The sequence below is a fragment of the Taudactylus pleione genome, unplaced genomic scaffold (assembly GCF_031769625.1).
Source record: "Taudactylus pleione unplaced genomic scaffold, aTauple2 ptg000265l, whole genome shotgun sequence".
Lineage (NCBI taxonomy): Eukaryota > Metazoa > Chordata > Amphibia > Anura > Myobatrachidae > Taudactylus > Taudactylus pleione.
This window is the reverse complement of record NW_028284667.1, coordinates 11,501,967-11,519,125: the sequence shown is the minus strand read 5'-3', so window position 1 is coordinate 11,519,125 and position 17,159 is coordinate 11,501,967. Positions and strand designations below refer to the sequence as shown.

The following is a 17,159-nucleotide window of genomic DNA, read 5'->3' as shown; positions in this document are numbered from 1 at the left end:
TGGCACTGACAAAATAATGAAACTGACTGGTACTCAATTCTTTGAGAAACCTCCACATATTCACTGATCAGGAGGGAATCATCACATGCTAAAATTACTCCATGCTGTCTCAATTGAGAAGGCTCTATGTCATAGGCACTTAGCATCACCCTGAAGCACCCAGCGACATCAGAGGAACTTGTATGCCAGGAAAGGAGGGCTGAATAAAATGATACACATTTGGATGTTTAACGCTTTATCCCCTCAGTTATCTTTACATTTCATAACTACAATATAATTTTATTGTAATGTGATTAAATGATTACACTAGCATATAAAATAGCTCTGTTGTCAAACATGTCAGGTTGCAATGTTGCCTATTTGTTATACACTGTAAAGGTGGATGCACACGGTACGATGTAGGCAACAATCCAATCTAGTTAACGATCTCCCTTGAACTCTACCCAGCAGCTCCAGTGCACGATGTACGCCAGATCTATCATGCACTATCTAATGATTTGCGCATTCATTAGATCGTGTGCGATAGCAGAGAGATGCATGCACGGATCAGGGGGATCCGTGAAACATGCATCCGTCTGTAAAAAAATAAAGACACAGATGCACGGACAGATTAGTGAGATCCGTCTGTGCTTCTGTATTAAAAGAACTGAATAACCTGTGTAAAAAAAAATTGGCACTCCCCCCCACACACACACCCAAAAGAACAACCAGCAACGGGATTTGGAGACCCAGTACTGGATGTGCTAAATACAGGGGATAAACGACATAGGGGTCCCCTGTATTAAGCTCAACAGCACCGGACTATTAAGAACCAGCCCTGGTTGCCAAAGTACAAGGGACAAATGATGTAGGGGTCCCCTGTATTTAGCAAAACCAGCACTGGGCTCTGATCCTGTCCTGGTTCTGGAAATACTGGGGAAAACAACACGTAGGTTTCCTCTGTAATTTCCATGACCATCATCAAACTTTTTCTAGCGGGGGGGAGGGTAATGCCACAGCCAGGGGAACCCTTTCACCGGGTCCCCCGGCCAAAGCATTACCCCTGACCACTAATCAGCCCAATAAAGGGGTCCCCCTCTTCAGGGCACCCCAGACTTAGGCTGATAGCCCGTGGATATCGCCAGCACTCCTTGGCGGTGGGTGCCGGGTTAATTGTGAAATAGTGTAGTGCAAATGAAAGAGTTAAAATATTGTCTTTTGCTGTGGAACTACAGGTTCCAGAAAGCCTCTCCCGCGTTGCTGGTACTTGGAGAAACACAAGTACCAGCATGCGGGGGCTTTACAGGCCCGCTGATACCTGTAGTTCCACAGCAAAAGAAATATAAATAAATACAGAACACACTGTTGAAAGTAAAAGTTTATTAAAATACACATGCACACTCACACACTCTATCTCACATACTCACCTATGTATCCCTGAAGCCATTTTGTGTCCTCTTCTCCAGTAGAAAATTTCTATACTCACCTCTCCCTATGCATGGATCACGTCCTCTTCATTCCAAATTAGGCATCCATAGGGCTTGGCAAAACAACAAACCAAAAAATCGCGGACCACCAGACATTAGTCCCGAATGACAGCTCAGTGGCGCGATTTCACTATAGAAATCCTGGTGCTGAGCATTCATTGGCTGAGAGAGACGAGCCTTCCGCCTCTCAGCCAATGAGCGGTTCCCACCATTGAAGTCAATGGTGGGAACGGTGAAAGTAACCTTTAGTTACCTTTGCGGTTCTCACTATTGAAGTCAATGGTGGGAATCGCGAAAGTAACCTTAAGTTACCATTGTAGTTCTCATCATTGAAGTCAATGGTGGGAACCGCTCATTGGCTGAGAGGCGGAAGGCTCGCCTCTCTCAGCCAATGAATGCTCAGCACTGGGATTTCTATCCAAGTACCAGCATGCGAGAGAGGCTCGCTGGGACCTGTAGTTCCACGGCAAAAAACAATATTTTGCCAACCCAGCACCCACTGCTCCAGGGATGCCGGGGATAGCCCCGGGTTTATCATCCGAACGCCTTGGGTGCCTTGGACCCCCCTTTATTGGGGGGGTCCACAACTCCCCAGGGATTCCCGACCTGGGCTGACTAGTGGTCTCCCTCCCCGCTACAAAAAATTTGGTGCTGGTAATGGAAATACAGGGGAATCTTACGCATTTTTTCCCCTGTATTTCCAGAACCAAGACCGGATCAGAGCCCAGTGCTGGTTGCGCTAAATACAGGGGACCCCTACATTATCTGTCCCCTGTATTTTGGCAACCAGGGCCAGTTCTGAATAGACCGGTGCTGGTTGTACTTAATACAGGGGACCCCTACGTCATTTGGCCCCTGTATGTAGCAAAAACAGTACTGGGTCTCCAAAGTCTGGTGCTGGTGTTCTTTTGGGAGGGGGGCATGCAGTTTTTTTTAAAATTTTTACAGTTTTTCATTTTTTAACAAAGAAGCACAGATGGATCTTACTGATCTGTCTGTGCATCTGTGTTTATCTTTTTTTACACACAGATGCATGCATCACAGGTCTCCCTGATCCATGCGTGCATCTGAGGTGGCCATCACATCATTCACTGTGCATACAGTACACAAAGAACGATGTGTGGCATATTGTGAATGACAAATCGAAATCTTTCTGCATGTTCAACAGATAGCAACCACGATCAACGATAGCGGGAGCACGCATTGGCATCATTATGCCCACACACAGCACTTTTTAAACGATATGTCATTCCAATCAGTCAAAAAAGGCCATATTGTTTAAAAAATTGTACTGTCTGTGGGGGCCTTTAGACACTAAACACATTAATTGGGGGGATTCAATAGTTTTTTCATGCCCGATCTCCCAACTAAATAGAAATGGGGGGGGATATTCAATTGTTTTGGGCTATCATGACTTTTCTCGCAAAGGTGAAACCCATGCAAACTCCTCATGAGTGCACCCAAACAGCAGTTTGGGCACCTAAAAATTGACTTTTTAGCAGATTTCTGTTCGCCACCTCAGGAGGGTGCAAGTAGAAATCTAGACGTCCACAGCATTCACACCCAATTGGAGCAACAATTGAATAACAGACAGGGCCATCTTAACTGCATTGTAGGCCTTGGCTAAAGCAATGCACTGGGGACCCAACCCACTCATTCACGGGAATACAAATGTAAACGGTCAATAAAATAAAACCTTTAGATTTATTGGAGCTTTACGGGGGTCTCCTGAGAGAGGGGGCCCTTAGGGATAGTACCCCTGTGCCCCCACCACCTAAATCTGGCTCTGTGGTTGCAGGCTGGGAGGCAGGTAGAGAATGCTGTCTGGCCGCTCTAAGTGTGTGTAATTTATAATCAGAGCAGCCATGGATCATCTTTCTCTGCCAGCCTCTCAGCTGGCTGCCCTATGCATGGAGCGAGGGGCCACAAGGCCCAGCCTGCCCCTGCTTGGATTTCCCTAGAATTGTGGGGCTCTGGGAAGCTGCCCAGTGTGTCCGTACATTAAAATGGCCCTGCTAACAGTGGCATAGTTTGCTTCTCACAGGAGATAGGTAAACATTACCTAAACAGTTACACAATCAGGGCCGGATTAAGGGAGAGGCGACAGGGGTGGTCATCCAGGGACACACACACACAGAGGGCCCCCACACAGGGCCATGCCCGGCGACAGGGGGGTACACCCATGACGGGCCCCGAGCTCCAAAGGGTCCCCGAGATTGAGAGGGCTCAGTGGCAAAATGGCATCTTCCGTGGTCTGCGGATAATAGGAAACAATAAATTGACCACCCGTATCCTCCCCCCCAGCAGCCACACCTGGCCAGCCCGGCCCGTGTGCCACCGTGTATTCTATAAAAGCTCCGCCCCCAAAGTTAAAGCCGACTGCCCCGTCACCTGGTCCGTAGCTGACGCATATTGCAGAATGGCGTCACTGCGCATGACGCTGCACCACCCCTTCTTGTCCCTGGAGTACTGCCGCTGAGAACCATCCACCAAGGAACAACAAGATCACCGCCGGGCACACAGACCGCACACAACTTCAAGCTGTGCTGTAAGCTGCAGCTCCTCTCCTCCACTGTACTAGTACTAGCGGCTGTTTGTGAGGGTAAGTGTAACTTCTATTACATGGTGTTTGAACTTTATTTAGAATCGATATTGACAGTTAGCGAGTGCCCCCTTTTCTACTTTTACAAATAGCCCCAGCTACTATCTATCTGTCTATATATATATATATATATATATATATATATATATTACATATAGGCCCAGCCTCCAGTTCAATATATGTATATGCATATGTTGAGGGTATATATATATATATATATACTGTGTTTATATATATATAATTTATTATAACCCTCCACTTATGCATATATTGAACTGGAGACGGGACCTATATGGAAGGGAGGGGTAGGCTCTGTGTGGGGCATTCAGGGGGGTAGGCTCTGTGCGGCTTGGAGGGGCCCCCCACAACTTAGTTGCCCTGGGGCCCCCACAAGCCTCAATACGGCCCTGTACACAATAATAAGTGTGAGAAAAACCTAAACTAAGTATCAGTTGCCAATAAAGTTGCATAATGTTCCAGATTATTCTGCAGTTTACAAATGTTGTTTTAATTTATTGATATTTGTATTAATAAAACATACATCATAATCCACATTGAAGCACAGAGAAATAAGCCAGTTTTACCACATGGCAATAGTGAATGTCTAGGTTAGCCATTCCAATATTTTTCATTAAATATGTAAGAAGCATAAATGAGCCAACATATTTTTAAGAAGCTAACATAGGACTAATTAATGTATTAAAGCAGTGATTACATTTTTCTTCATGTGTTCGGAGTTGTTTCGTTATTAGAAAGTCTACTATTGTGATGTAATGTGCTTATAGTAAATTCTGCACCCTTAGCTGGTCCTGGTTTAATGTAATGAAGGATTATTTATAGATCATTTTTAATCTGATAGGAAGCATACTGTACCTTGGTTACTTGTGTCACAGATCATCCTGTAAAGATCATGTTCTATAGAGCTGTCACTATAAGAAACAAGTAATATATCACACTTTTAATCGCTAGACATATTTAATTAATGCTTAAGTTATCTGCCACAACATCTAAACCCTGTGAACCTTGGACAATTTCTCCCCCCCGGTGACCTTAGTTTCTCCTCCCCTGCCGTGACATCATGTTTGGCTGCAGAATTTAGCAGATGTACTGTAGGACACAGGCCGAGAACAAGTTTTACAGCTAATAGTAAAAAACTATAGAAAGAGAGAGAAGGAGGACAGGTGACAATTCTTTATCTGTTTTCTCCCACAATACCCATATTGTAGATCCAAAATTAGGGAAAAAAGGAAAGGAGTTATAAGAACCCTAAGGGCTTAACAATTAACTTATACTGGGGTAAATGTAGTAGCCTGCATGATGCAAGCAACGGCCAGTTTCCGGCAAGTCTGCCTGATGTTTTAAAGGGGCAATCGTTTAAAAAAGGCAAAATAAACCTGTTTTGCCTTGAAATGATTGCCCCTTTAAAACATTGTCAGACTTGCCGGAAACTCGCTGATGCTTGCATCACGCAGGCTACTACATTTACCTTGTTAAAAGGCAGTTCTGAAAAGAAAAACTGTATCAAACTTGAGAGACAGCTGGCTGAGCTGAGTAGTAAGAAGTTTTAAACATAATTATCACAAGAAAGGTAAAGTAACTAAACAATCAGCAATTTGAATCGTAACAGAATTGTTTATCATATGATTGTTAAAAGGTGTAATAGCTATAATTATAATGGTAGTCAGGAAATTATTTATTAGTTGCTCACTAAAAGCTAATTTTTAACATTAAATATACAGCCTGCTGTGCAAATGCCTTTTTGTAAAATCTTGCTGCTATTTTTGTCCCAATGCACCCATCAATACAGCAACATGCATGGATTAACACGACAAGGTGGTGGTGACTGCTGTACCTTAGTGTAGGCTAGACATGCTCATGTATCTCTTATTGCACCAATATGCAATAACAAGATTTTGTGTTGTGGGGTACAGGATATAGTCCTGCAAAAGAACATGAAAGTAGACCCCCTGCACTTGCCACTTGGGGTATTTTTACTAAACAACTGTTTTGCTTTTTATTCAGTTTTGCAGCACACTTACTGTGCCCATTTTACATTTTAGAAGACAAATATTGAAGCACCACCTATATTTCCTTTATTACAAGTATAGAGACCCTAGATTTACTAAGCAATGTGTTTAGAATCCACTGTAAACCCATCGACTAACCCGCTAAATTCAAATGACTGGGATCCTGACCGTGGTGGTCAGGAGCTCGGTGGTCAGAATCCCGATGCTGGCATCCCAACAGGGTTGTGATACCGACACCTGGCAGTATGTACCATACCCCTAAACCCAACCCTCCCTCCCCGCAGCCTAACCCCCCCCCACAGCCTAAACCTAACCTTACCCCGCAGCCTAACCCTAACCCACCCCCCCCCACAGCCTAACCCCAATACTTACAGTCGAGATGCCGGAGGTCGGAATGCTGGTGCCGGGATTCTGACTGGCAGCCTGACCGCCGGGATCTCAACTGCATCCCATAAGTACTGCACAGATGCATAGGATTCCCGCTGTGCCCAATCATAACTTTCATTCAATCCTATGGTTTTGTCTGATAATGACTTCTCACTGGTGAAGAGCTTCCATTGGAAGCAATTGTGTGACATCTATGAGAGGTTTGGGGTTTTTTGCCAAGTGCCAGGATGCCTACATGGAATTAAGAGGACCTTTCCCAAGGATTTAGTAAGTAATAAAACAGTGAAAGAGGCATATTGGTGAGTGTTTTTTTTTTAAATAAACTGTTACCCCATTCAGTGTTTGTTTACTGTATTTTTTTAAATAGGTTTTCTACAGGTGCACTGTATAACTGCTGGCAGATAGTATGAATTTCTTTTGGACTTCAATTATGAGCTCAAGGAAGCGCAAGCTGGATCCTCCAGAAGACCTACATAAAATCACTGCCTGGTGTGCCACCAATTACATATTTTACTTATCTTACTGAACACCTAGAGGAGCCCATCGTGATATGTGTACTGTACCACTAACAGAGAAAAAAGAGGCACAATGCTCTAGCAAAAGTCACTGCTCTCTGTGTTTCACCGCAGATTATTTTATAAAAGAAGGGACTTCATTACTTGAAAGACCGGTAACGCCATGAACCATACACCTTAAAATGGAGTTGCTTGTGTCTGGTAAAATTCCTAGCAGTCTACGGCTATTAAAAATGTAACATTTGAAAGAGCAAATTATGAGTTCAAAGATACCTGGTATAAAACACTAGAATATTGGGTTAGGAAAGAGATAGAGCAACAAACACCTATAACCAGGCTTTCAAGTACAGGACTAGAACAAAAACAGGAAGTACGGAGAGGTGAACGAGAAGAGGAAAAGTGAAAAAAGTTAAAATATCAATGAACAACCTGTAAAAAGTGGAATTTTTATTTATCACTGCTTTAATTTTTGTAGAAGTAATATTATTATTTTTCGAAAATAGGCTTGACATTTGCCTCTAATAGAGGACTTCGTAGGTAACCATTACATTATAAGGAATACTTCACTTAAGAGGCATTATGCAAAACAAAATGCTAAAGCAATTATCAATAATTTTGATTATAGCAAATATGTAGGTACAGGCCTAAAACCCAAGTCCACTTTCTTTCCTATTGAATCAAATGGAAATTATATTGAGATTTTGAATCAACTAATTAAGACAGAGTTTGTTAATATATGTAACATATATTGAGTGTGGGTGAAAATAATTTGTTAAAAACGGCGAGGAGGGCAATTAAAACATTTGTAGAGAAATTATAATTTAATAATAAAAAGTTAAGACAAAGCATGGCAGTAATCTATTTTTTTGGCCAAACTTAGATAAAAATATAGATAAAAGCAATTGACCCAATGTATATTAGTAATCAGGTGTGCTACATAAAAATTGTTGGAATGTATATATATTTATATAAAAAATATGTAAATACCGGAGTCATATATTAAAGATTCTACTGAAGTACTAAAAATCTTTGATACTTTTAACTCTAAACACAAAAATTCTGCATAAAAAGGGAAACCGCTGAAGTCCCAATGCCGCTTTCCTGGATGCTGAATCTGTTGTGAGCTCACAAATAAATTGCCTGAGCGGCTACTGCAGGCCGTTCGGCTGTTTGATGGATTGAATGCAGAATTGCCAAGTCTTTGAGAAAGCCTCCATTCAGAAGCGAAAATAGTTAGAGACTAAAGGAATCATACCTGCTATTCGGAATTTCCGTTCTAGTGCTTGCAATTTGGCATTCAGTCCACCAAACAGCTGCACGGACCTGGCAATACTGCATCCAATCCATCAAACAGCCACATGGCCCGCAGTAGCCGCTCTGGCAATTACCTTGTGAGTTCACATCCGATTCAGCACCATATTTGCTTTACAATTATCTATTATATAGTCCTGATATAGGTTTTTATTTTAAATATTATCTATTAGTTTATTTATTTGTACAGGTTGAGTCTCCCATTTCCAAATATTCCAAAATACGGAATTTTTTTTAGCATAACTGAGATAGTTAAAGATTTGCTTTTTGATGGTTCAAAGTACAAAAACTTTATTTAAGGGTCAAAATTATTAAGAATATTGTATAAAATTACCTTCAGGCTTTGTGTACAAGGTGTATATGAAACATAAATGAATTTCATGTTTGTACACAAATTTTGTTTGAGCCACAAAATTATTGAAATATTGTATAAAATGACCTGCAGGCTGTGTGTATAAGGTGTACATATAACATAAATGCATTCTGTGTTTAGATTTGGGTCCCTTTCCTAAGATATATTTGATTATGGTATGCAATTATTCAAAATTACGGAATATTCCGATATCCAAAATACCCCTGGTCCCAAACATTTTAGATATGGGAGACTCAACCTGTAATGTGATTGTAATTTGTGCAAAACATGAGATCTATTGCATATTTTAGGGGAATATTCAATTGGTCACGAGATTTTGCCAAACAACTCAACACTACTATCACAGCCAATTTCCAAATACTGCAACTATGCGAGCGCCCAATTCTCACGCTAATCAATTGAATAAAAATTGGGTGAGATCATTTTTAGTTCAAAACCCTGCTGGAATTTTATTTCAAATGGGGGAAATCAGCCTGTAACCTAAAAAATATAAAATATATATTGGATAACAGTACTGATGTCTATTCTGTCCCAAAAAAAATATTTTGTGCATTTTTAATGGCTGATTTGTGCATTTTTAATAGCAGTGAAATGTTGCTGGTTATTTTGGGGTGTAAACTATGTCAATAAGTTGATTTTTGAGACATTTGTAACTCCAATTCATACAGCACCCCCATATACCTGTCCCACATATTTTAACCTATAATTCTGCGCATTGGTGTGGTGGGGGGGGGGGGCAGAGGTATTGAACAAAGTCCTGACATTTCTAACTTAAAATAACCATTTTTCCCTACTTTGCACCTGCTCTGAGAAAAAAAACAGGGGTAAATCCTATAGAAATTACCGTGGATAAAACCCCACTGCGGGAAAAAAATATTTAACATTGCCAATTGAATATGCCCCTTAATATGAAGGATCATTTTTTACCATAATATTTTGCTTTATTTTCTAGTAGTATTAGGTATAATAATACCTATTCAAAATGGCAATCATCATGGTCCTACAAGAAAATGATGCCTAATTCTCCCATATTGTTAATAAAGTTTGTAATAAATTTTACATAAAGTGTAAAAAGTGCATTTTCTATAAATAATGATGTATTTTACATTATAGGACAGATTCAAATAGATGCAGAAGCTGTCTAGAACAGGTCCCAGTAGCTTTTGAGAGTTAACTACAGAAGTCAAATTCTACTTGCAGCCATACTATGGAGCTGCAAGCAGAATAATCTGCTTTTCGTAATAGATGGAAAAACACAAAATGCAAACTGCTCTCTCCAGCTAGTGGCTTGTTAAATCTGCCCTTATGACAAAAATTTATTTTTTATATGATCCAGGGGACAGGGGATGATCCTTAGCACTGGTACCAGGGGCATAACTAGGTATTTGAAGGCCTTTTGCAAAAGTTTGTAAAGGCCAAGCAACCCAGTGGTAAAAAAAAAATATATAACACATGAAACTTTAACAAGGTAGATGGGGACCCCCCAAGCTCTGGGCACCATAGCAGCTGCACCTCTTGCACCTACGGTACTTATGCCCATTACACGTACTCTAGCTGATGTAATGATAATGGTAGTAATAAGGGGTTGGTATCTAAATCCACAATCACATAATAAAAGTACCAAGTTTTATAGAAAATGTAGAGATGCACCCATGAGAGTGTATATTAGCATACAGAGAAAAAAAGAGAGGTACACTTTTTGGGGCACTTGAACCTACCTAATAAAACGCAGCTTTTATTTGTAAATAACTAAAGAAAATGACATCAAAAGGGGTCAGTATAAAGAGACAAGCTAAATACAACACTTAAATATAAAATACACACAATATTATATATATGCTTGATGTTTTGCCAATATCAAGTGATACACTTAATAGGTAATAATAACTATATATTGTAGGCAAGCACCAGGTCTTACAAAACAACTTAGAAAAAATGGGGAAAAAATTCCCTGACTCAATTGTAACGGTCACAATAAAATTGTGTATGGCAAAGTATAAGATGAATATTTAGTGTAGCTACTAAAATAAAAATCTTAAAATATGCTGTCACCCAAAATTATATATATCAAATTAGCAAATTAAATTGAACTTTAATTATGTAATTAAATACGACCATAGAAAACAAAGAAATATTTCTAAATATAATTGCAGATCAAGAGATATTTGAAAGTTGGGACATCCTCCACATGGGGGCACACATGCTGGCAATGTGTAACCTACAATAAGTGTTACATTACCATAGGAACGTAAAATATGGCCGTGTTTAGCATGTAATCGAAAACTGTGTTCCATTAACTAGAAACATAATAATAACAATCATCCACCTGGAAACAGTAATAAGAAAGTGTTTAACATATAGCAATGAATTAGTGTTTCATCACCATGGAAACATAACATAACACTTGTGCTATATAATGAAACAAAAATAGTGCTTACATTTATGAGACCAGGGGCTAAATGTAATAGGGTGAGAGTTTAGAAAATCTGAGAGTTTAGCAGTAAACTCTCACATTGGTCGAGTTTTATCTTCAAAATTGGAAAACACCTGCATGAGAGTTTAAATCATGAGTTTTTTTAGTCTAAAAACATGCGAGTTTGACTGTATGAAAAAACTGTCACATTTTCTAAACTCTCACCCTATTACATTTGGCCGCAGATGTTGTAAAAAAAAGAGAGAGAAAAAGAACCCCTCTAATATACTACTGGGGAAAGTGGCAACTTCACACTGAATGTGAGTGGACCCCTCTCCAGACCTTAGAGGTGTTGGAAAAAAAAATGATAGACATCTGTTTTTGGACTTAACCCAGGTGCTGTCCGATAATATGGTCAGAGAAGACACCACCTGTAGGTCACACTCCAATCCGGAGAATCAAAGACACGTGTTTCACCAGGGACTGTGTCAATTAAATACCTATAAGGCATACATATATATATATATATATATATATATATATATATATAATATTGTGTGTATTTTAAACTTAAGTGTTGTATTTAGCTCATCTCATTATAATGACCTCTTTTGAAGTAATCTTTTGGTTGTATATGAATAAACATTACATTTTATCAGGTTTGAGTGCCCCAAAAAGTGAAATAACCTCTCTTTATTTCCCTGTATACATGTAATTTTGAAAAAAAAAATGTAATGAACGCAGAGCATATTAAATTTAACACATGGCAAATAACTAATTAGCTTATTAGTTAAGACATAATGAAAACACAACCTTGGTAGCACCACCGCCTGACAAAGTCTAACAATGATAAAATGCATTGGGCATTAAGCTGGAAAGTGGCACATGCTCAGTGGATGGTACCAGAAGGAGGCTTGGATGAGGAGAAAGCAGAGAACGCAAGTCTGGTGTATACAATATGGCATGTCAGGTCTACGCTACACAGGGGCAGATTGGGCCGCCGGGACACCGGGCTGTTTCCCACTGGGCCGCTCCCCTCAGTGGCCGGCGGCTGTCCAGCACTTTCCCACCCCTGCTGCAGCGCTCTGATCGGGCAGCTCTACAACTTCAGATGTGCATGCGCAAACGCTGCTAATGAAAAAAAATAGCCTGACGGGGGAGCTGCTGCGCAGTTGCAACAGCTCTCCCACAAGCCTTTGCGGAGCATGTCAGTCACCACTGACAGCTCCGACTCTGTCCAGACCCTCGGCAGCCCTGCCCGACTCCCCACCTCCAGGACAGAAGCCAGCCTTCACAGCGATACAGCGGCCTAGAGAGACAAGCAGCGGGCAGACAAGCTGGGGATCTGCAAGTAAGTGGTGGTGGCGGCGGCGGCTGCATGGAGGGGATGGGGGGGGCAATGTTGAGACAAACACAGGGGCTGGTGGGAATGAGGCTGACACTCACACATTGGGGCTGGGGCACATGGGCAGAGAGTCTCAGCCCATGTGCCCCAGCCCCAATGTGTAAGTTGACTAGGCCTATGAGAGTTTGCTATATTTTCTCTCTTTCTTTACCCAATGTGTAAGTGTCAGCCTCATTTCCCCAGCCCCTAGGTGTCTCAGCCCATGTGCCCCAGCCCCAATGTGTAAGTTGACTAGGCCTATGACAGTTTGCTATATTTTCTCTCTTTCTTTACCCAATGTGTAAGTGTCAGCCTCATTTCCCCCAGCCCCTAGGTGTCTCAGCCCATGTGCCCCAGCCCCAATGTGTAAGTGTCAGCCACATTTCCCCCAGCCCCTAGGTGTCTCAGCCCATGTGCCCCAGCCCCAATGTGTAAGTTGACTAGGCCTATGAGAGTTTGCTATATTTTCTCTCTTTCTTTACCCAATGTGTAAGTGTCAGCCTCATTTCCCCCAGCCCCTAGGTGTCTCAGCCCATGTGCCCCAGCCCCAATGTGTAAGTGTCAGCCTCATTCCCCCCAGTCCCTAGGTGTCTAGGGGGGAATTAGGCTGACACTAACACATTGGGGCTAGGCTGAGACACCTAGGGGCTGTGGGGAATGAGGCCGACACACATTGGGGCTGGGGTACATGGGCTGGTGGGAATGAGGCTAGCACAAATTGGGGCTAGGGTACACGAGGGCTGCGACACACACTGGGGCTGGGGGCAATGAGGCTAACACACACTGGGGCTTAGGCACACACGGGCTGAAGAATGGGGTTGAGACATACACTGGGGCAGGGGGGAATAAGGCTAACACACACTGGGGCTGAGAAACACACTAGGGCTGGGGGGAATGAGGCTGACATACACTGGGGCTGAGACACACACTAGGGCTGGGGGGAATGAGGCTGACACACTGGGGCTGGGGGGAATGAGGTGGACACACACTGGGGCCGAGACACACATTGGGGCTGGGGAATGGGTTTGAGACACACACTAGGACTGGGGGGAATGGGGCTGAGACACACACTGGGGCTGAGGGAATGAGGTTAAGAGACACACTGGGGCAGGGGGAATAGGGCTCAGAGCTACAGGTGGACCTGGGTATGGAGAGATTGAGGGGGTCCTGGAGAGGGACCTGGAGGCCTGGAGATAAAGAGACACAGGGAGTCTGGAGAACTACAAGGGGCCTGGGGATGGAGAGACGTAAGAAGGTCTGGAGCAACACGGGGGCCTGGAGAGACACAGAATTTGTTTGATCAGGGAAATTCACATTTTTCCCTGCACAAAAACATCTGTTACTGTACATTATCTGGTTATGATGATGACGACATTGGTTATACTTCTACAAAAACAGGCATCTTCAAGACAGTGTGGTCTACATGAATAGTGAATACCGGCTGAAGACGCTGTCCAGTGAGGCTCATATTCTTCAGAGGATCCTCGTTGCAGAGAAACTGCCATATAGGTAAGAAAAAACACTTCCAAACTGACTGGTCTGTACCTAGTGCAGAGGGATGGGGGTTCCCAAAGAAAGAATATAGCAAGATTTCTGTTGCTGACCCTGCTCTCCTCAGTGGCTTGCAATAGCCCCTCCAGGCCCTAAGAGGAGGGAGTATTCTGCCCCCCCCCGCCACAGACCCCACCCTGTCAACAGACCCGCCCCCTTAAGGGCTGTTTCCAGAAATTTCCCGGGCTGGTTTTCCATCCCAATCCGCCCCTGACACTACACTAACCCTATGATCAGTTACTACATGCTTACAAATGCTACTTGGATGTACAGTGCTTTCGGAAAGTATTCACAGCGCTTCACTTTGTCCACATTTTGTTATGTTACAGCCTTATTCCAAAATGGAATAAATTCATTTTTGTCATTAAAATTCTACACACAATACCCCATAATGACACCATGTAAAAAGTGTTTTTTGAGATTTTTGCAAATTTAATAAAAAAAAACAACTAAGAAATCACATGTACATAATAAGTATTCACAGCTTTTGCCATGAAGCTCAATATTGAGCTTAGGTGGATACTGTTTCCACTGATCATCCTTGAGATGTTCCAACAGCTTAATTGGAGGCTACCTGTGGTAAATTCAATGTCCTTGAGTGGCCCAGCCAGAGCCCAGACTTGAACCTGATTGAACATCTCTTGAGAGATATGAAAATGGCTGTGAACAGACGCTTCCCATCCAACCTGATGGAGCTTGGGAGGTGCTGCAAAGAGGAATGGGCAAAACTGGCCAAAGATAGGTGTGCCAAGCTTGTGGCATCATATTCAAAAATACTTGAGGCTGTAATTGCTGCCAAAGGTGCATCAACAAAGTATTGAGCAAAGAGCAAAGGCTGTGAATACTTATGTACATGTGATTTCTTAGTTTTGTTTTTTTTATAATTACATTTGCAAAAATCTCAAAAAAATGTTTTACACTCTGTCATTATGGGGTATTGTGTGTAGAAATTTGAAGACAAAAATGAATTTATTCCTTTTTGGAATAAGGCTGTAACATAATATGGATAAAGTGAAGCGCTGTGAATACTTTCCGGATGAACTGTACATGTTTTTAATCACTATTCAAAGCAGTATATGAAAAATGTACTATTCACTATTGTGCGCCCCATTATTTTATCTTTTTTTCAGACTGCATTTCAAGCCGTTGAGGAAGAGTTAGTGAACGGGAGCAGTGCTTATCATTGCAAGAGTAGTTGATATTTCATCTGATTGGTGTTTCATCTATTGTGTGGACAATTTTATAATTTGAACAAAGGAAACTGCATTTTGCGCTTCAGAGCTTCAAACATTTATAGTAATATGAAGCACTTACTGTATGTATAAAGGGGTTATAAAAGAAACACGCACCCATATACTGTATTGTATATATATATATATATATGTATATATATATATTGTAACAGGACTGGATTAGGGGTCCCTCTCCTGGGGTAGAAGGACTCCCTCTTCACACACACACCAGCCGGAAAATAGTACACCAGTCTGGGTCTCGTGCTAACTGGTCGGCGCCAGTCTTTATTGTGCCAAGTAAAAGGAAAAACAAAACATAAAAGTAAATGCTAGCCCGTCTGGGCACTAATTAAACAAGAGGTTTAAAGAAACAGTGGTGCCTACTGCCTCCACCATCAACACAAGCACATGCACAGACCTTACAGGTAGTTTCACCAAGTGTCTCTGAGCCAACCAGCTTGCTCTCCCAGGTATCAGACCCTCCCTTACAATTAGACACAGCCTATATCAGCCAGTTCCAGGTGCAGAGCTTAATGAGCCTGCTAACAGGCCAAAAAACAAAACTTGAGTGGATTGTGGATGGGGCCCACCCTCTCCTCACATCCACACCCCCAGGTCCCAAACCGGCTTTTCCAAAGGTCAAAACTCAAATCTGCTTTTATTTTATGGCCAAAGCTTCCTTTTCCACTGTGACATAGTTTCTCTCATGGGTATTCAATTTCCTGCTCAGGTAAAAAATAGGGTGTTCCTCACCCTCTCTGCTTTGGGACAGGATGGCTCAGATGCCTACACCAGATGCATTGGTTTGTACCACAAACTCTTTGTCAAAATCAGGGGTTACCGGAACAGGTTGGGTACATAAGGCTAATTTTAATTCTTGGAAAGCTTTCTCCGCTTCCGGACCCCATTCCACCATGGTTTTTTGTTTGCCCTTGGTAAGGTCAGTAAGTGGGACCGCAATGGTGACAAAACTGGGTATGAACCTCCTATAGTATCCAGTGATCGCTAAGAAGGCTCTCACCTGCTTCTTATTGAGGGGTCGTGGCCAGTTCTGTATTGCCTCAATCTTATTGAGCTGTGGTTTTATCAAACCTCTGCCAATGGTGTACCCCAGATATTTTACTTCCTCCATCCCTAGACAACATTTTTTCGGGTTGGCAGTCAGACCTGCCTTAAGGATGGAGTCGAACACTGCTTGTACTCTGGGTAAGTGAGACTGCCAATCAGGACTATGTATGACCACATCATCCAGATAAGCCACAGCGTATCGTCTATGGGGTCTTAGAATCCTATCCATCATTTTTTGGAAGGTAGCAGGCGCACCATGTAGCCCAAAGGGTAACAACCCTTCTGGCGCAGAAAAAGCTGTTTTTTCTTTGGCGTTTTCGGTTAATGGCACTTGCCAATACCCTTTGGTTAGGTCCAGAGTGGTTAAATACCTTGCTGTCCCCAGCCTTTCAATTAGTTCATCCACCCTTGGCATCGGGTAGGCATCAAATTTTTAAACACTGTTCAGCTTTCGGAAGTCATTACAAAAACGCACACTCCCATCTGGCTTTGGAATCAACACAATGGGACTGGACCACTCACTATGTGATTCTTCAATTACCCCCAATTCTAAAATGTTTTAAATTTCCTTTGACACAGATTCCCTTTGTGCTTCAGGCAACCTATAGGGCTTTAGGTTAACCTTAACCCCCGGGTCAGTGACTATGTCATGTTTGATGACCGTGGTTTTTCCTGGCAGGTCAGAGAACAGTACCCTATTTCGGATCAAAAATTCCTTGACCTCCTGCTGTTGACTGGCTGACAGGGTTTTTGCCACGGTCACTTTGGGTACCAGGGAACCGGGTTTTACTGGAGGGGCTTGGATGGCTGACAGTGCTGCTCTATCCTTC

The 17,159-nt window shown here is 42.2% G+C and overlaps 1 protein-coding gene across 1 annotated transcript in view; it reads right to left on the bottom strand.

Annotated features, from left to right (window-relative positions):
* Positions 1-17,159, bottom strand: part of LOC148514013 (cilia- and flagella-associated protein 47-like) — a gene marked incomplete at its 3' end in the record, with an annotated part of 651,210 nt that overhangs the window by 383,746 nt on the left and 250,305 nt on the right. The window contains exon 41 of the mRNA XM_088481183.1: positions 4,942-4,991. Coding sequence (XP_088337309.1) covers positions 4,942-4,991 — 50 coding nt within the window. The remainder of the gene's footprint in view (positions 1-4,941; positions 4,992-17,159) is intronic.